Source organism: Pholcus phalangioides, unplaced genomic scaffold (assembly GCF_987345545.1).
Source record: "Pholcus phalangioides strain wild (caught in Gottingen) unplaced genomic scaffold, Ppha-v1.0 ptg000010l_1, whole genome shotgun sequence".
Classification (NCBI taxonomy): domain Eukaryota; kingdom Metazoa; phylum Arthropoda; class Arachnida; order Araneae; family Pholcidae; genus Pholcus; species Pholcus phalangioides.
Window position 1 is genome coordinate 19,904,408 of NW_028301603.1, and position 18,916 is coordinate 19,923,323.

At 38.4% G+C, this 18,916-nt stretch overlaps 1 protein-coding gene across 1 annotated transcript in view; it reads left to right on the forward strand.

The window, feature by feature from the left end:
• Positions 1–18,916, forward strand: part of LOC149081070 (protein dawdle-like) — a 52,986-nt gene that overhangs the window by 33,256 nt on the left and 814 nt on the right. Inside the window, exons 2-3 of the mRNA XM_089237844.1 lie at positions 10,145–10,415; positions 14,679–14,931. Coding sequence (XP_089093970.1) covers positions 10,145–10,415; positions 14,679–14,931 — 524 coding nt within the window. The remainder of the gene's footprint in view (positions 1–10,144; positions 10,416–14,678; positions 14,932–18,916) is intronic.

An 18,916-nucleotide genomic window follows, 5' to 3' on the forward strand; every position in this document is an offset into this window, starting at 1 on the left:
TTTCTTTTTAACATTTTGGTTCCGTGTTATTTTTTCATTAAGGCGTTTTCGATCATTTCTGTGAATTATGTAGTGTGTGTGTGTCTATTTGGATGCTGACTTCTTCCTCTAGAAATGATAAAATTGAAGGCCCGAAAAAGTTTTCGGGCTACGAGTCCCCTCCCCCAACTTTTTAAAACGGACCTGGTATACAGATACGGCACTGGCCTCATTTGGTACGCGGGCCATGCGTTGAAGATCTCTGCTCTATGAGGTGCTGCCCATGGAGCAATGAATGACTTGTACAATTACCTTTTGGGTGACCATACGTCCCATATTTCCCGGGACAGACTAGGATTTTTATGTTTTTCTCACTGTCTCGACTTTTTTGGAAAAATGTCCCGGTTTTTCACGTATTTTCAAAGAAACCAACTTGACTTTTTATTCTTCAAATCAACGATTAAAATTAGAAACTCGGAAAATACATTACGACTACAAATATAATTACAAGATTCATCGTAAGACTGGTTATTTGTGGAGATGAAGATTACAAGGAAGAAAATTCGTCACTGCCCCCACGGGGACTCGAACCCCGGTCTCTCGCTTGCCGGACGAGTGCTCTACCATCTAAGCTATTGAAGAAGATAGAATATTTCAACCTTGGAGCGTATATATATGTTGAAAGGCACCGTACATAGACGGCGTCAACAATCAACTAATAGCTCGTGAATGACAAAGGCCAGCTAGAGAACGGGGTTCTAGTCCCCGTGAGGGGCAGTGATGAATTTTCTTCCTTGTAATCTTCATCTCCACAAATAACCAGTCTTTCGATGAATCTTGTATTGACAAGTGGAGAGGACGTTTCTATATGTATATGGCCATCTGGTTGGCTTTTGTCATTCACGAGCTATTAGTTGATTGTTGACGCCGTCTATGTACGGTGCCTTTCAACATATATATACGCTCCAAGGTTGAAATATTCTATCTTCTTCAATAGCTTAGATGGTAGAGCACTCGTTCGGCAAGCGAGAGACCGGGGTTCGAGTCCCCGTGGGGGCAGTGATGAATTTTCTTCCTTGTAATCTTCATCTCCACAAATAACCAGTCCTTCGATAAATCTTGTATTGACAAGTGGAGAGGATGTTTCTATTTATATACAAATATAATTATTCTCAATTCAGTGCAATTTGAAGTGGCACTTCATTTCTCGCAATTGGCGACTTTTCTGTGATTTCAACACGAGTTAGCAGCTTTGCTTACTTTTGGCATCGTTTATGGCTGTACTTGGCATTGTTTCGTATTTTCCCGTATTTTTCTCGAGATAATATGGTCAGCCTAGCACTGCCTGAACGTTAGCGATATGATTAATATTGTTTGTGCTGCTATCTACTCACAAAGTTATAGACGACTCAAGCGGTGATAATAGAATTCCGATTAAGAAGCAGAAATTTCCATTCAGTGCAGTCAATTCCCTACAAGCAAAGCCCACAACCTGAACTGACAAGGAAAGGGTCCAAAGGGTCCAATCCTCAGAGTTACGAAAAAATTACCACTAATTTCTGCTCATTAAAATATGCATAAAAATATCCGGTGGAATTATTATAGGTCACTCAAAAATATTTCGTAAATATTAATATTTTAAACGCCAATATAGAGGCCAAAAGTGAGTTTTAAAAATCCCGCAACCCTACAATCTTAGAGTGACGTTGTTCAAACAACACAGACAGTAAAAGAGAGAATAACAGAGAAATAACTAGTTAAGAAGCACGGAAGGTGATAAGTAGCCAACTGTTGTCATTTTTAATCCTTTTTTGTATCTTTAATTAATAATTTAGAAACAGCTTTAAATGCGGGTAAAACGGTTTTTCCGTATTTAACGCTGTTCTTCCCCGAATTTCCTACGATTTTCGAATTCGAATATCTCTGTGAATATTGCACTTAGAAACGCGGAATTTCTTTTGATGGCATCAGAAGAGACAAATCAACAACTTTCTGACTGGAAGTTAGAGCACTGGAGGGTCGTATAAAAATTAAAATTTTTTTTTTATTTGGTTACACATTGTATTTTCACTCTCAAAACAGTTACAGGGTAATTTTTGAATACCTGTTGAGCATTTTTTTAATTGGAATCATACCTCTACGACGGATGGGGGATGGGATAAAGGCCGTGCTAACACTTACTGGACATCCTGTATAATATCTGTAATGGATTAGCTCCATGTGACGAGAGAGAGAGAGAGAAAGGAAGAGAAATTTGAAAGAGAAAAACTATAAACATAACATAGACATATACTTTTTCCGTCAAATTTTGGAGAAGGGATGATTACCGCATCATGACAGTGGTTTCATGGGTTGGCATAACTAACGTGGACATAAATATCACGAAGAAATACGCCAACTTGGCGATGACCTAGAATCATGTCCTTTGTTACTGGGCTTTAGCAAGGGATTTCCGGTCACTAGGGGAACTGGCTGGCAAAGCCCGAAATTCGGACGTATTCACAACACAGACGAAATTGGCCAATTTCGTCTTTGTCAGTAACAAATACATTTTAGCAGATTTGCTGTAGCACTGTGTTCCCCCCACCCCATCTCCGCAAGGGTTATTTGTAAGCAGTATTTGGCAACGTCACCGACAATTGGTGATATGTTTGGTGAGAATCCGTGATGTTACATAGTATTAATTTTATCCCAATTTCCCGTATTTTTATCGATAAGATATGGCCACCATAATTACAATGAAATAATACTTGCTTGCTTCGTAATTCACTGCATCCGTATATATTTTTCGTCGAAGAAAAGGGCCTTAAAAACGTCCACCTCTGTTATAACTAGAGATGGGAATCGATGAAAAATTTTAACTAATTAATCAATAAAATTTTAATCGATTAATCGACTGATTAATCGAATATTTGCAAATGCTATTCACTGATTACAAACGTAGCGTGTTGCTAACTATACATTAATTGATGCTATAAAAACATATTCCATTCATTTCACGCATCTTCCCACTGAATTGATGTAAATAAATAAAGAAGTAGATTAACAAATAAAGACCGCCCGCTTGAAGCTATTTACTGTCGTTCCCCTTTTGCCAGAAACATGAATGTGCAAATTTCTAGAGCTTGGAAAACGGACTTATGAATGTTACTCTATATGGAAGTTGTTGTCCTGAAATGTTTTGTAAAATGTGTTTCAATAGGGGATACGAATTGCGTTTCTGACAAAACTCGACAAAAAATAAGTGATCCAATCAGCTGATAAAACCAAAAAGTGAAAACTTGCACATTCATGTCTCTGACATAAGGGGGACGATATGCTGAACATACTTGTCATATCCTGGAATTTCTTGATTTTGATCTTGTCGTTTCTTTAAATCGGTAATTTTAGAAATCACTAGTTTTCGTTGAATTGACTTGTTTCCTCATGTCGAAAAATTTTACCAAAATACTGATTCAAATATTTTTAAATACGATCACTTATCTGAAATATATGTAGAAGGAACATAATTTAAGACATTCAATCGCTTTAGTCAAATAAATCAAGTTAAATTACGTATAATCTTTTAATAAAAATTTTAATCGAATTTATAGATTGAATTGATCAGTCGATTAACTCAACTAAAATTTTTAACTGCGATTAATAATTGATCTGTTAACCGACCCGATTAATCGGGCCAGCCCTAGTTATAGCGACAAAATTTCGTAGAATCTTCGACGTCGTTATAACCGAGTTTGAGTGTAGTTCATTTTGGTTCTCTCTACCACCCAAATGGAAATTTTTGCATGGATTCGGATACACCTTGTATTTCCTTATCCACCCATAAATTTCACACAAGCCGGTATGCAAATTGCATAATCCACCTAAGGCCAAGGCTGCACCATTCCTCATCTCACAGATGCATTTTGATAATGTTCCACGTCAAGGACGAATGGCATATACATGTTCACATCAATACATAATAAATAACCGTTGCCAATAATTCAATCTGATCGACCGGAAACATATACATATCCAAAAAATAAATGACATCAAACAATAAAATGACTTTCAGAAATCGAGATAAGGGGAAAGAGAAATGCAAATTACCCGACAATATTCGATATATTTAAATAAAATATAATTATATAATTCATGGTGTTTTTTTTCCCCCTGTCTTTTACCTCATCAATAAAAAAGTCGTCATTTTTAAAACATTGGAACGTCAAGACCGGTCTCCGCCATATTGGGGCATGATCAGCCCATTTACCTTGAAGTAAGGTTATGATGTAACCCTGGCGAAATGCCCAGGGTGTTATGTCATATATATTTCGTTTTATTTTATTTTATAATTTTATTCGTGTCGAGATATTGGGGGAAAAAAAACCCTTCAATTAAAATGCGATTCCTCATTTTTGAGGGGGAAAAATGTCGTCTTAAAATGTCGTTCATGTTTCAGAAATGTTTCAAATGGTCGCTTTTTATTTGCATGAAATTAATCATTAGTCTAGTTTTCTACTTTTCTGAAGTTTCGAACTCATGTTATACCGTAAAATGATGTCAATGCAAAACATTTTGAAGTTTACAGGTACGTATAGGGTCAGGCTGTTACACCTTCGCACATTATCTTCCAAACTTTTTTTTTTTCCTCAGTCAACTTTTACAGTAAAATTTCATTTAGTTCATTTTTAGTAACTATATACTGAATGAAACATCATATAAATTTTAAATTAATTTTTTTTCTTACTGTAAGCATGAAATATGGATTTTTTTGAAAAGACAAAAATGTTCACGGTACGACATGGGGTTTTATACCTTGAAGCACGCACTGTTGTGCTTTGAAAGTGGGGTAAAATTACAAAGGTTAATATTACAGGAAAAAAATAATATATACATACAATAAGTATTTTTTATTATAGACCATATATATTGAAATATAAAATATCAAAATAATGAGACAAATATCATTATTAATATATATTTGAACAAAATTAACAATGAAGGGAGGTAGGAACCCATTTATATACAAATACAACGCCACAGCAGGCAAATGCCTAACGAAGTGGCTGATAAAAAGACGCCCATAACAAATATGGATGTCATACATTTCTAAAATACAGCAACCCAATTAAAAATGCAATTACAAACAATATGTATATATATATATATATTATAAAATGACCATGATTACCCCAACATGTTCATCGTATGTCTTTTTAAACGTGTCAATTGTGTTAGAATTTACTACTCCCGGGGTAAGCTATTCCATTTATTAATAACCCTATTAGAGAAAAATTCCCTGCGACACCTTAACCTCGCATTGTCCCCTTGCAAAGCAGTCGATTGACGGTGTACTAATAATACGTGATCCATCCTATCCATCCCTTGAAAAATTTGGGACAGAGTACGGTGATGAAGGCGAATGGAGCTCGGGATGTTTTCATTGGTCTCTTGCGGGCGATCCACCCGGGCTACTTGGCGGCCGGCTGGGGTTTCCGGGGACTTTGGGGGGTGTGATTGCCACGAGTCGGAGGCGATAGGGGGCTCGGAAGGGTTGGGTCCTGTGGCTTAAGGGACGGGGATGCCTGCCGGGCCCGGACATCAATATTGTTTTCCCAGCATGGCCCAGCCACTAGGTAATCTGCTTCAGAGCGAGGTCCATGTTTGGTGTTAGTGTTTGTAGTCTTTTGCGTGGGTCGGAGGTCCGGTGGCGTTCGGCCCGTGGCTGGCGGGGCTTTTTCTTTTCTTTCCAGCATAGCCCATGGCGTGGCCATGTTTAGTGTTTGCATAACTCAAGCCCCGTGTGTCAATAAGGACACCGTAGCTCTTCTCTGCAACCCTTCAACCAAGTCTATGTCCCTTACAAAACCTTACAGTATACTCCAGTCTAAATAAGAACAAAATAAACCTTGGAAAACCGGAAGAATGACTTTCGGGGAACGCAAAGAGACCTTCTTGAAATGAAACCGAGCATTTTATTCGATTTTTCGACCAACGCTGAACAATGTTCCGAAAACCTAAGCCACTCGTCAATGAGAATTCCCAAATCGGTGACCCTAGTTGCATCCGGGATAGTGACACCATTCAACTCCTAAGAGAATCGTGGGCTGTTCCAACTAAAATGAACGAGCATGCACATGTCAATGCTGAACGTCGTGCTCCATTCATTTGCCCATGCTGCAATCCTGTTTAAGTTGATCTGCAGCAACTCCCTATCGTTTTGATTCCCGATTATCCCCAGTCACGTCATCTGCGAATTTCCTAGCAATCCCATCGATACCCTGATCGAGTTTATCGATCAAAAGTCAAAAAAGTATGGGGGCCAAGGACCCTTTTTTGAGGAACTCCACTTGTGACGCCTGTCCAATCAAAAAATTCCCCGTTCACATAACATAACATAATTTATTTGTCCCCAGTCAATTTCGATAATTCATTTTATATACGCTCTAGCGAAGGAAAATCTCTATCTCCTCTGTAGCTTAATGGTCAGAGCACTCGTCCGGCAATCGAGGGACCCGGGTTCGACTCCCGGTAGAGGCAGAGATGAGTTTTTTCCTTCCTTAAAAAATTAACATCTCAAATAATAAATATCTTCACAACATCCAGTCTTCCGTATATCTTGTATTAACAAGTGAAGAGCGACATTCATGTCATGTAATTCATTTTGCCTGCTGTGGCGTTGTATTTGTATATAAATAGGTTCCTACCTCCCTTCATTGTTAATTTTGTTTAAATATATATTAATAATGATATTTGTGTCATTATTTTGATATTTTATATTTCAATATATGGTTTATAATAAAAAATACTTACTATATATATTATTTTTCCTGTAATATACAAATTAGAGTTTACAATTAAATTACATATTTTACAATATTTGAAAGAAAATGCAAAAAGAAAGAAAAAATGCTTGAATGGACACGGTAGAAAATAGTTAATTCATAATATGGGGAAGAAAGCTGGGACAGGGAAGAGAGCAATAGCTAAAAGCTAGTAAAATGCTCTCGACCCTATTAGACATCTTTGCTCTTGCGATACACGTAAATCTTCTTATTTCTTTTGACCTGAAACAAAGATAAAAAGAACGAAGTATATCGGCCAAATTGGTGTAAATATATTTATTTATTAAATTAAAAAAATGATTATGGCAACCCAAAGCTGATATAAGAGAATTTCATTCTACGCGGTTTTTTTTCACTTTAATTCAATGGCAAATTTTTAATAATACAGAGAAAACGCTAGACAGAAATAAAAATTAAAATAAATGGAATCTACACTTGGTGTGTAGATTCCACATAACCAAATCGAATTATTGTTTCCACTTATGTTGGAAACAAAATTTACCTGTCGAATTATTTATTATTTGATATAGCAAATTTGATATCAGGTTAAATTAATTTTTGATTGCGTAATATTTGTTTAAATTTCATTTATTGTCTTCCCATTCATTAATTTGTTAATGTGACATTGCTATTGCAGTACTTTGCTAACCGCAGTTAATGAAACAGAAGGAAAGTTGCTTTCACCAACAAAGTCACCATAACTCGTTGTGACTTATCCCTTAACCCCGATTCCATTCATTTCAGCCAGTTGTCCCCAATCCCAATCTCGTGTAAACGTTTCAAGAGTGTACCATGTTGGACCCGATCGAATGCCTTCTGGAAATGAAGGTAGACAACATCTACATTTTTGCCCTCTCCCAAAGCCTTAGTCACGTGATCATAGAAGCAAAGGAGGTTAGTTACACATGACTTCCCCTTCCTGAACCCATGCTGATTACCAACTTTACATTATTCTCGTCTATCTGCTTCACCAATTACCTTTTGATAATAATTTCCAGAATTTTGGAGAGGGAGTTCGTCAAACTCATTAGACGATAACTGGACACAACTTCTCTACTACCCTTCTTAAATATCGGAACAACATTAGCAAGTTTCCAATCCCTTGGGACGACACCCTCAGCAACACTACTCTTATAGATCTGGACGATTGGTCCCAACAATTCATTAGCACATTCCCTGAGGACCCTCGGATAGATATCGTATGGTCCTGGTGCTTTGCCTTCACATACATTTTTTAGAAGATTCAGGACCTCCACGTCTTCCACTTGAATATCGTTGAGGATTTTTTTACCCCATGCAACACCCGTACATTGAATAGCATTTTCTCTATTAAAAACCGACGCGAAAAAGTAATTGAAAGCACTACACATGCCTACATTACTCTCTACCCTAGACCCTCTTATCGAGAACGTACATAAATTACTGACGTATCTAAAAAATGATTTTGGGTCTGAGCCAATGTTATCTGCCAACCTAGAGAGATTCAACTTTCTTTTTACTATCCTTCTTCAACGTGCTTCTTCTATGAGTAAACAATAATATGTCACCTCGTTAACTTTTATACTCTCTGAATGGTCTTTTCTCTTCAAGACAAAAGTTACGCACGCTATCCGTGAACCATAGGGAGCGCAATGTACAAACACGCTTTTTCCAAACAAAGGTATGATGTCGTGCAAAACAGAGGACAGCTTCGTACTTCAGAATCTTCGTACTTCTGCAGAATTTAATGGAAATATATTTTCAAAATTTAATGGGAGAAGCAGTTTCAAAATTTGATGGAAGAAATATTTTCAGAATTTAATGAAGGAAATAGAATATAACTAATGGAAGACATTGTTTCCGAATTTGTGAAAGAAATTATTTCAGAATTTAGTAAAAGAAATAGTTTCCGAGTTATGTCCCAAAGTAAATTGAGAATTGGTGAAAACAATTTTAGAGTCAGGATGAGTTTGTGATTGACGAAAAAATAATTTCAATAATTAATAAATATAATTCAATAATTAATAATATAATAAATAATTTCATTTTTTTCTAGTGAAAAAACAATTTCAAAATTAGTGAAAGAAATCATTTCAGAACTGATGGAAGAAAAACCTTTGGACTAATGGAAAATAATTTCAGAATTTGTAGAAGAAATAATTTCAGAATCAGTGAAAATTCAGAATAACTTAAATTCAGAATCGATTAAGGTCGTCAATTGAAGCACTTTGTGACACAGCATCCAGTTCTGGTGCCGTTGATCGACCCGTTATTACGCTATTTACGGTAGTAACAACACGAATATGACTTTTTGAACTCATTCGGATCCTAAAACAAGACCTGTACGTACCTACGGGCAACATTTCGGGTAAACTATTTTTAGTGAGTCTTTGCATCACGATAAGCTTCAGCGGTTTCGGTGCGGTGTGATTTCTCTAAGTTGCTTTTGAACCCTCTTATGAGTCGAATTTCGAAAAACCCCTTCTTAATGAGTCCTTACGCCATGAAATAAAACTACTGGCCAAATTTTATATTGACAACTTCAGCGTTTTCGGCTCCGTGATCAGTCAATCAGTGAATCAGTGAATCAGTCAGTCAGTGCTTTTATACATATATAGAAAACATAGAGTAGCTTAAAATTTACTATATTTTCATCATTTTGAGATATTTTCAATCAAAAAATGTTATTAACCTATTCGCTTACAAGCGAATTGGCAAGAAATTCGTATGCTCTCAATTTGACGAATCTGCAATAAATATAGTAACCTTGTCCTAACCTAACCGCACGTTAGAAAAAAGGAAGTAAAAAAACTAATGAAAAAAAGAGTAAGAGAGTATATTACAGTATGTATAGATAAGGTGTACAAAGTTAGATTTATTTTCACACTTGCCTGTTCCTGTTCTTTCACTCTTATAAGAAAGATACATAGGTGGAGAAAAAAATCACTATTAGGGTATACAAAAACCAAAAAGAAAAAAGTTGTAAGGTTTGGCAACAAAGCTTCGGGATGATCAGGAGAGAGGAAAGAAAACATACTGAGCTTGTTTAAATTCATTCCACTGGCGTTTGGACGCAATATTACGTCCTTTGATCGTAAAGTGGTTAAAGTTTACTCCAGTACTATTTTACAGAAAAGGTGCTAAGAAAGATAGTCGGATACCCTAATAGTGATGGCTTGATTTCATTAAACGGAATTCATAATAGGATAGGTATTGATTTGATTTCGTTTTATTTGATTTTATAAAGTGACTGATTTTATTAACTAGTGACATTATTAGCGGTAAGAACTATTTTTTTCATTTGCGAAGTCGTTCATTGTGTGTGGATTTAGTTGCAATTTTGTTTTGTGTATGTGTTGCAGCAAATGCCCAGAACTGTTACTCGATCGGCAGTTCACGCAGGAGCAGTTGCTTCCGATTCAAACTGACGCACGAGGTCACTTCCAGAGGAGTTTCGTCCGCCGAGCTTTGGATGTACGTCGTTAACGACAACGATGCGTCCGTCGTTGAAGGATCCGGCAGCACGACACCGACGAGGAACAACAACGTCACATTCACCGTCGTCGACGTCGTGCCCCTGCAACACAGCGACGGGTTCAGGAAAGCCGTGGTCGCCATCAAAAAGATCGAAAGGTAATAATTTAATTACATTAAACATTTTGACATTTCACACCGCAATGAAAAATGAAGAAAAATTGGTGGAATCTGTGTCACACATTGACACTGTCGCAATTTTCAACACGAATACTTAAAACGTCTTCACGGTGCAATACAATTTGTTTGATCCGCTTAGTGAAACTAAGGACGACTTGAAATGAATGGAATATATTGTGGGATTTATATCTACAAGATTCATTTCCGTCTTGTACATACCTACTACTTCTTTTAAAATGTAATGTAAAATAATTTTGTCACGAAAGCGTACACAGTGCTCCTGGTACATAAACCAGGAGACGTATTACTAATAATAGTACTGTTATAACAATTATAATTGTTGACAATATTGTCTCGAAGAGATCTGTTTTCTGATGCCATTGGCTTCTATTTACATTCCCTACATTTTGAAAGGTAGCCTAAAACATTTCGTTTCGAAGTGTGCCGCGCGCCTGGTACGCAAACGAGAAGACTTATCAACACTAATAAGTGGATCCTTGAATTCTATATACCACAAATTGTCAAAAGGGCACTAAAAATGCTTAGCATAGGCACTAAAAAAGGGCATTTATAATTGTTGGGAAACAGAGTAAGTAAAAATACGTTAAAGCTTCCCGCTTAACGGTCTAAAAATTGGGTAAAAAATTGACTGTACTTGCTGAATCGACTCTTGTAGATTATAATAGCTGTATTATTAGTTAAGTTGATATTGTTATGCCACGTAAAAGGGTTTGTGGTCCTTCAAGATTTGGTGAGTGTTCAATTCAATCGAATATTTAATACGCAATTTTCTGACGTGCAAAATATTTCTAGCTAAAATTAAAGGAAGTGTATATATAAAACATTTTTTCATATGGAATTATATTATTTAAAAAAATCATGATAACGACACATTTTTTATCAAAATTTCCAAATTTTGAGCTTCGTAATCGGTTTGCGTCTTTTTGAAAACGATCTCTAAAATTCTGTAGATGATTTTTGCATATCTATAATAACTTGCCATGGTTGTTTGCAGTGTATTTATATATTTACGCTTTATAATTAATTTATTCTCACCACTTCTAATACGTGTATTGCTTTCGTCTAGAACTTTTACAATATTGGTGTGAATCAGACGGTATACTGATACAAATACAAGGCCACAACAGGCAAAATGCCCAACTGAGAAAACTGATAGCTATCTAAAAGCTAGGTCTAACAGAGATGAAAAGTCTATTTTAAAAGAAAAATTTCCTTTTGAAGTTCTCGATGCTAAAAATATATCTAACTTCTACGGAATGTGGGTAATGGGGTGAATCTCTAAAACTCTGTGATTCTACTGAAACTGGCCACAGATGAGTCCTATTCGCTTATAAACAGTCCCTACATTTCTAGCTACATTGCGGAAATTTAGCGCATCGTGATTGGCCGAAATGAGTAATGAACCACTCATGGTTAAATTTTTGCTGGCGACATTTAAGAATAGACACATTAAATTGTGCTTGATTCAAGTATCCACCGTTGCAGTAGTGGTTATAGTACGAGACTCGCGTACCGAAAGTCATGTGCTCGATTCTGTCTGAACCCGTTCAACTTTTTTCCCCATCTTTGCTATCATTTACTGATTTACTAAAATATGTTTCCATTTTTGTTCCTGATTTTAATCAAATGTGGTCCACGTGCATCGAGAAGACAATAATAACGGTTCGCGAAGCTTGGCCCAGCTATCATTTACTGATCCAATAAAAAATGCTTTCATTTTTCGTTAATGAACTTTGAAATTCAGTTTCGCCCAAAACTCCGCCTCTCGTGACGTCTTGCTAGCTTTTTTTGCTCACAGTAACCAATCACTGGCGTGCTAATGCTTCCCGTGTTACTAAGAAAGTAGGGATTGTAATTTCGCGCCTTGGTTTCATCTCAGCAATATCAAGTCTACTCCAATAGTCGACAGTTCAGCTCGATGAACGCCTTGAAACATGCCGTAGAAACCGAATGGTATAATTTGTGAACCCACGACTCCTGCAAAGTTTAGTTTTTCAATGGGAGGTAACTTGTTTGATATTATTCAAAACAGTGGAAATATTATCAGTTCCCAATTAATACGTGTTTATCAGAAATTAGACTGTTTTTGTGAGATTATTCCACAAACTTTTGGGGCGCGTAATTTTGACAAATCAACGTTTATAAACACAATTTTATATTATTTCACGAAACATGCTCTTTATATTATTGAAATAATGCTTTTACTTTTCTGTGAAGAAAAAAATTGCATTTCATTACACTACTACTAAACCGTACATGAACCTCGTACACATTCCTTTTCGGGATTTCTAACGAATCGGCACCTGCCGGAATGTGTGTTCTGAGTGTATTCTTGGCCCAAACGTATTTATGTTGTCGAGTTGCGCTTGTTTCGTGTTCATGCCGCCATCTGGCTTCCATTTTTTGAAGTGAGGATGGAAATGCTTGAATTTTCATGTTTTGTGAGTATCGTGTTGTAGGCCTGCCTGCTCTCTGCGGAGAGACTTTTCCAAATGGGGAGATCGGCTCACATTCGGGCCTTGAAGCTGGAAAACCGCAGAAAACCAACTTCAGCCGACCACCACTGTGCCGTCAACGGGATTCGAACCTGGATCCTCGGGACGAGAGTCCATCGCGATGCCCACACGACCGCACAGCGGCCATTTCATTACACTGCATACCTACAAAAGTTATCCGAAGAAACAAGATTCCATAAACTTTTGGGACAAAGTGTATTTTCAACATTACAATTTCATCTTTTCCAAATCCATTCCCAAGAAAAGAAATATATTCATAGGATTTCCCAATATAGATTAACAAAGAACAGCAATTTTGTTTTTTCAATAATATAAACACTGTATTGTAATTACATTTGAGCACTTCGCAGCAGCTCTTTCAAGGCCATTCGGTTTCTAAATTTATCCATTCATTTATTTAAATACGCATGTAATCAAAAATTGGGTGAGAAATCCCATTTGCATTCAGCGACACCGATTGCGTAATGCATGGCTATTTTTACGTACAAGTGAAAAGTAACAAAGATTTTGATAAATATATTTATACTTTTCCGAATATATATATATACATACATATATTTTTAGAAGAATATATGCATGTCTTTTCTCAAAAGTTGGGCAGGTGTAATAAATTCGATATAACTAAAGGAGTCATTTTTCAATTGATTTTCAGCTTTTACAGGATCGAATATGAATAAAGTCATATATGTCCGACCCGTGGCCCGCGGTACGAATGTGTCCCTCGGAGTCATCCTATGTGGACCGCGACTTCAACCCTAATTTAGTAAAAAAATTAACTTAGCGGCACGTTTACAAATCACTTAAGTGAACCATGGTACATTCGCTGCGCACGTAAGCGGCCCGTACAGCAGTTCCACATAACTCAAGTGACCACATATATACAGACCACTTGATTAGTTGACTTCGCAGTTCCAGATCGCTGAAGTGACCCACGACATATTTACTGATCACTTAAGTGGTAAGGCTTCACGTCACTCAAATGGCCCGTGGCATATTGGCAGATCACTTAGTTAAAAATCCCGCGGCACCTCTACAAATCACCCAAGTGGCCCACGACATATTTACAAATCACTCAAGTGGCCCACGACATATTTACAAATCACTCAAGGGGGCCTACGACATATTTACAAATCACTCAAGTGGCCCACGACATATTTACAAATCACTCAAGTGGCCCACGACATATTTACCGATCACTTAATTAGTGTGTGACACAGTTCCAGAGTTTCTTCGGCTCGCGGTGCCATTCCACATCACTCAAGAAATACTAAGCACAGTTCTAGATCATTCAACTGTCCCGCGGTGCATTCCTTAATCACTCAAGTAGCCCGCGGAACATTCCCACATTAGTTTACCGAAACCTGTGAGCAGAGGTTATTTCACCCCCCCCCCCTTTTTCAAGAGGGGAGAGATCTTTAAGAGGACTGAGCCACCCCAATAACTGATGAATAAAAAATTCAGTGGGGGCCCACCCCTCCCTAAATGTTAGAAAAATACTTATTTCCATGGAATAAATAACGTGGTTAAATCTATTGTTCTATCACTTTGGTCTCCCCCCTCCGAAATAAATTTCTGGCTACTGCCCGGGTCTCTTCTCAGCGAAAATCAATTCACTCAGTGCTATGATCTTTACGTTTGAACTTTGATTGCCTTTGAAAATGCATTGCAATATTTCATAACTTCTCGTTTGAATCATTTCTCGCAGTTCATCAAATTGGATCAAATTCCAGTTGACTTCTACGGTCCGCTCTTGGTCGCAGCGTAAGCGGACCACGCATCTCTTGGAAATAGTCTCCGACGACGCTGGTCCCGAATCATCGTCACCGTGGATTTCGACGGCGGAGAACCAGAAGCCATTCGTGGTCATCCACACGGACACGTCCAAGAATGAAGGCAGGCGCAGGAGGAGTATAACGTGTACTGACGATTCCACGCATTGCTGTAAGGAAAAGTTCATGGTGAGTTTCGATCTCGATGTAACCTAACGATGAAACCAATGATTTTTTTTGATGGACATCTAAGGACATCAGAGTCTGTCATGAATTTTCAAGCGTCTCCCCCCCCCCCCGACACGAAGGCGTTCTTATTGTAAATAAATGAATATTTATATTCAATCGATTACTACTTACCATCACAACCCCTAACGGGCCCTTCAAGTGTTACGTAAGCAGATTTTCAGCCATTTTTGACCCCCCCCCCCTGTCAGCAAAAGTCAGCAAAACACTGACCCCCCTTCCCCCCCGTCAGCAAAATTTCGTCAGCAGCTTAGATTATTTCATATCTTCAAAAAGGGGGGGGGGGTTGATGGCGTAAGCAACATTGAAACCCCCCTCCCCCCCTTGCCATAAAAAGTCAGCAAATCCGGAATCCCCTCTTCCCCCCCCCCCCGATGCTGACGTAATACTTGAATGACCCCCCCTAAACGGCAATTATCAAATTTAAGCTTCCATTTTCACTTGGGTAAGGAGGGTAGAGAGAGAGAGAGAGAGAGAGAGAAGGGGAAAAAAACGCAGTGAATGTCACGAAAAAAAGTAAACAACCACACTGCGCTTGCGCGCAGATACGGCAAAACCTCATGATCCCACAGGAATCGGAAATTTTTTCTCGTCTGCTGTTCAAGGTAGAAGTAGTTTTAAAAAAAAATCAACGGAATACTTAAAATTCCCTTTAACTGCTTCCTCTACATGCAGGAGGCGCCAAAATTCCGGGTGACAGCACTAACGCAAAATATCTTGATATAATCGGTCACTGGTTGGAATGTTTCTTTTCGATAGGGTGAGATATTCTCAAAATGATTTCAGAAACTGAACTTTTTTATCAACATTGCTAAACATTTTAGAAATATATGTACATAAACGCCACACTGTGACAGAAGAGCACCGCATGCCTCAAAATATAACTTTCAAACACTTCAAATGCCTTTCTAGAAATTGTGGTCATAATTTATGCAAAAAAATTAGTATTGCCACAGATCTCACCGTTAGATTAAAAATTCTGATTAATTACGAAACATATGCGACGTTTGATATCCTTCGTCCAACGAATAGTAGTGGTCACGGGAAAGTAAAATTATGCTCCTATTCCAATCCAGCCTGACTGTGTATAGTCGACACTCGTTATAACGACCCCATCGTTCGATCAAAAATGGTCCTTAAGCCTAGTGGGCGTTATATGGGAAGGAACGCATATAAGATAGTTGTTGCATGAAAACACTTGGGACATTTCCTACAGGTTATTATAACGCGTGGTCATTATTACGAGCGTCGAATGTATTTTTTTGTGTCCTCAAAGTTTATCCAAGTCCACATTTTCCACGATTCGTCTGTTCTAGTATTTTCAGAAATGGACATGCTTAAATGTATACTTTCTTCTCTGAAGACGATGCCATGTTCCAGTGATGATGCCATGGTATAGGATATACAGTCGGATCCCGTTATAACGAACGCCAAGAGACCGGAAGAATCACTTCGTTATATAGAAATTTCGTTATAAAGGAATTTCAGGTTACCTAGCATTGTTCCTACATAAACTTATTTGAGGGATTAGAAAAGTGTTCGTTAAAACGAGATTTTCGATGTAACGGTATTCGTTAAAATGGGATTCGACTGTATTTCTATCACACTTTGCAGAAGTAATTGAAAGAGAACGCATCGCACGCATATCAACAAACCTTAAGGCGCGTATACACTAGCGCGCAGATCATGCAATGAAAGCATTCGCAATTGGCTGTTCAGTAATTTGTACGGTGTTGCGAACGATTCTTGAGCTGTTTTCACTGGACCCACCTGCAATCGGTTTTTTCAACGAACACAAAGAAAAGAAAGGAACACAAAGGAAGTTTGTGTACCCACGAGCGGATTAGAACCGCTGCAGGGAGTCGTGCGTTGCAAGATCGGCGCGCTAGTGTATACGCGCCTTTACATTGATGAGATTAAGTAAGGAAGAAATTTAGGGTCCCGTGATTGGTCGCGGTGAATAATGAAAGTAGTACATAACCATTGGCGGGGTTCTTGGCAAAGCTCAAGATGAAGGCAGAATAACGATTTTTTTTTCACCACTGAAAGTGAGACGATGCTTCTTTCGTCACTCTTTACGACCAATCACGGGGTGCTGAATTTCTCTCCTGCGCGTATCAATGTGAGGTTCGTTAATATCCGCACGGTTCATCATAAGGCGCTTATACACTGCTTATACACTAGTGCGCCGATCTTGCAACGCACGACCCCTTGCAGTGGTTTTAATCCGCTCGTGGGTACACAAACCTTTGTGTTCCTTTATTTCCTTTGTGTTCGTTGAAAAAACCGATTGCAGGTGGGTCCAGTGAAAACAGCTCAAGAATCGTTCGCAACACCGTACAAATTACTGAACAACCAATTGCGAATGCTTTCATTGCATGATCTGCGCGCTAGTGTATACGCGCCTATACGCACACTTGGATGATGCGACGCTCTGCCTCACTCATGCAATAAACAACACCTGGCCAAAAGAAAGACTGAACACTCAGCATTTCGTCAAATCGGTTTTAACAAAATTTAAACGCACACATTTATTTAGACTTAACGTCTAACAATAACCTCTCTAACAACCTCCTGGTAAGACTCTCAGGGCCGTCATTTCAACATTTTCCGGGGGGCAAAGAACATGAACTCAATGTATTTATAATTATATATATATATATATCACTTTACTTTTAGTGTATTTTTAAAAGCCGGGGGGGGGGGGGCAACAGTCCCCCCGACCCCTCAAATGACGGGTCTGGTAAGACTTAGAAAAACTTGAGTCTACAATCCGAATGATTATCCGTGCTCTTTCAAACACTTTTACTAAAAATTGAGAAAAATGTGTCATGGGGTACATGCCACTGTCTTCAGACAAGAGAGTATTCATTGACGGGTAAAGATGGTCATTGAGCATGCTAAAACGTACGGAAAATTCATTGCCATGCAATTCAACGCAAAATAACAACGCGACAACAAACATCGGGGCGAAAACTTCCCAGACATAAGGCGCAACTGAGCGGAGCGGATGAGTGATGAAGTGGTCGACCTAGTGAACGAGTGGCCTAGTGACTGAGTGACAGAGTGTGAGCTACCTAATTAATGAGTGACTGAATGATCAACCCAGTGACTGAATGATCAACCCAGTGACTGAATGATCAACCCAGTGACTGAATGATCAACCCAGTGACTGAATGATCAACCCAGTGACTGAATGATCAACCCAGTGACTGTGTGACCTAGTATGTGAATTCACTCCCTTTCTTAGTCAACCACTGACTCGCTCACTCAACCACTCGCTAGCTCACTTATTCATTGATTGCTCGCTCACAGCCTCCCCTCCCCCCCCTCCCATTCACTGATTTGCTCATGCATTTACCCACTAACTTGATTTCTCATTAACTCACCCACTCGATTAATTGCTCTCACTTGGTTATTGACTTTCTCACTTGGTCACCGAATCATATACTCATTTTCTCATCAGTTCGTTTACTCACCTACTTACTTAATTGCTGATTTTCACTGATTTGTTTGCTCACTCACTCAGTGGTGCCGACCTTTTATCGGTAAATTGTTAGTTGGTGAATTTTCCTCGCCCTCGCGGTGAATAGCGTGGTGATTAATTGTTGCTGGTGAATTTCCCAGACGTAATGAATTCCAGATTGATCTTGGTGCTTTTATCGACCAGTCGGTTCGTGTGGAAATCTACAAGGTGTTCTGTTAATAGACCGACGAACTCAGAGGATTGTTGGTTGGCATCAAGAAGAACGAAAATTGCAATGGAACATGGTGTCGCAAAACACGTTGAGAGGTTGAAAATCGCGAAAAACGCATGCAGGTTTGGACGTCACGTTGGAACGACAAAAAGTACAATAACAACTACCAAATGATTTATTTGATTAATTATTACGAGAGTTGTTGGAAGTGGCGGCCGCTGACGTCATTG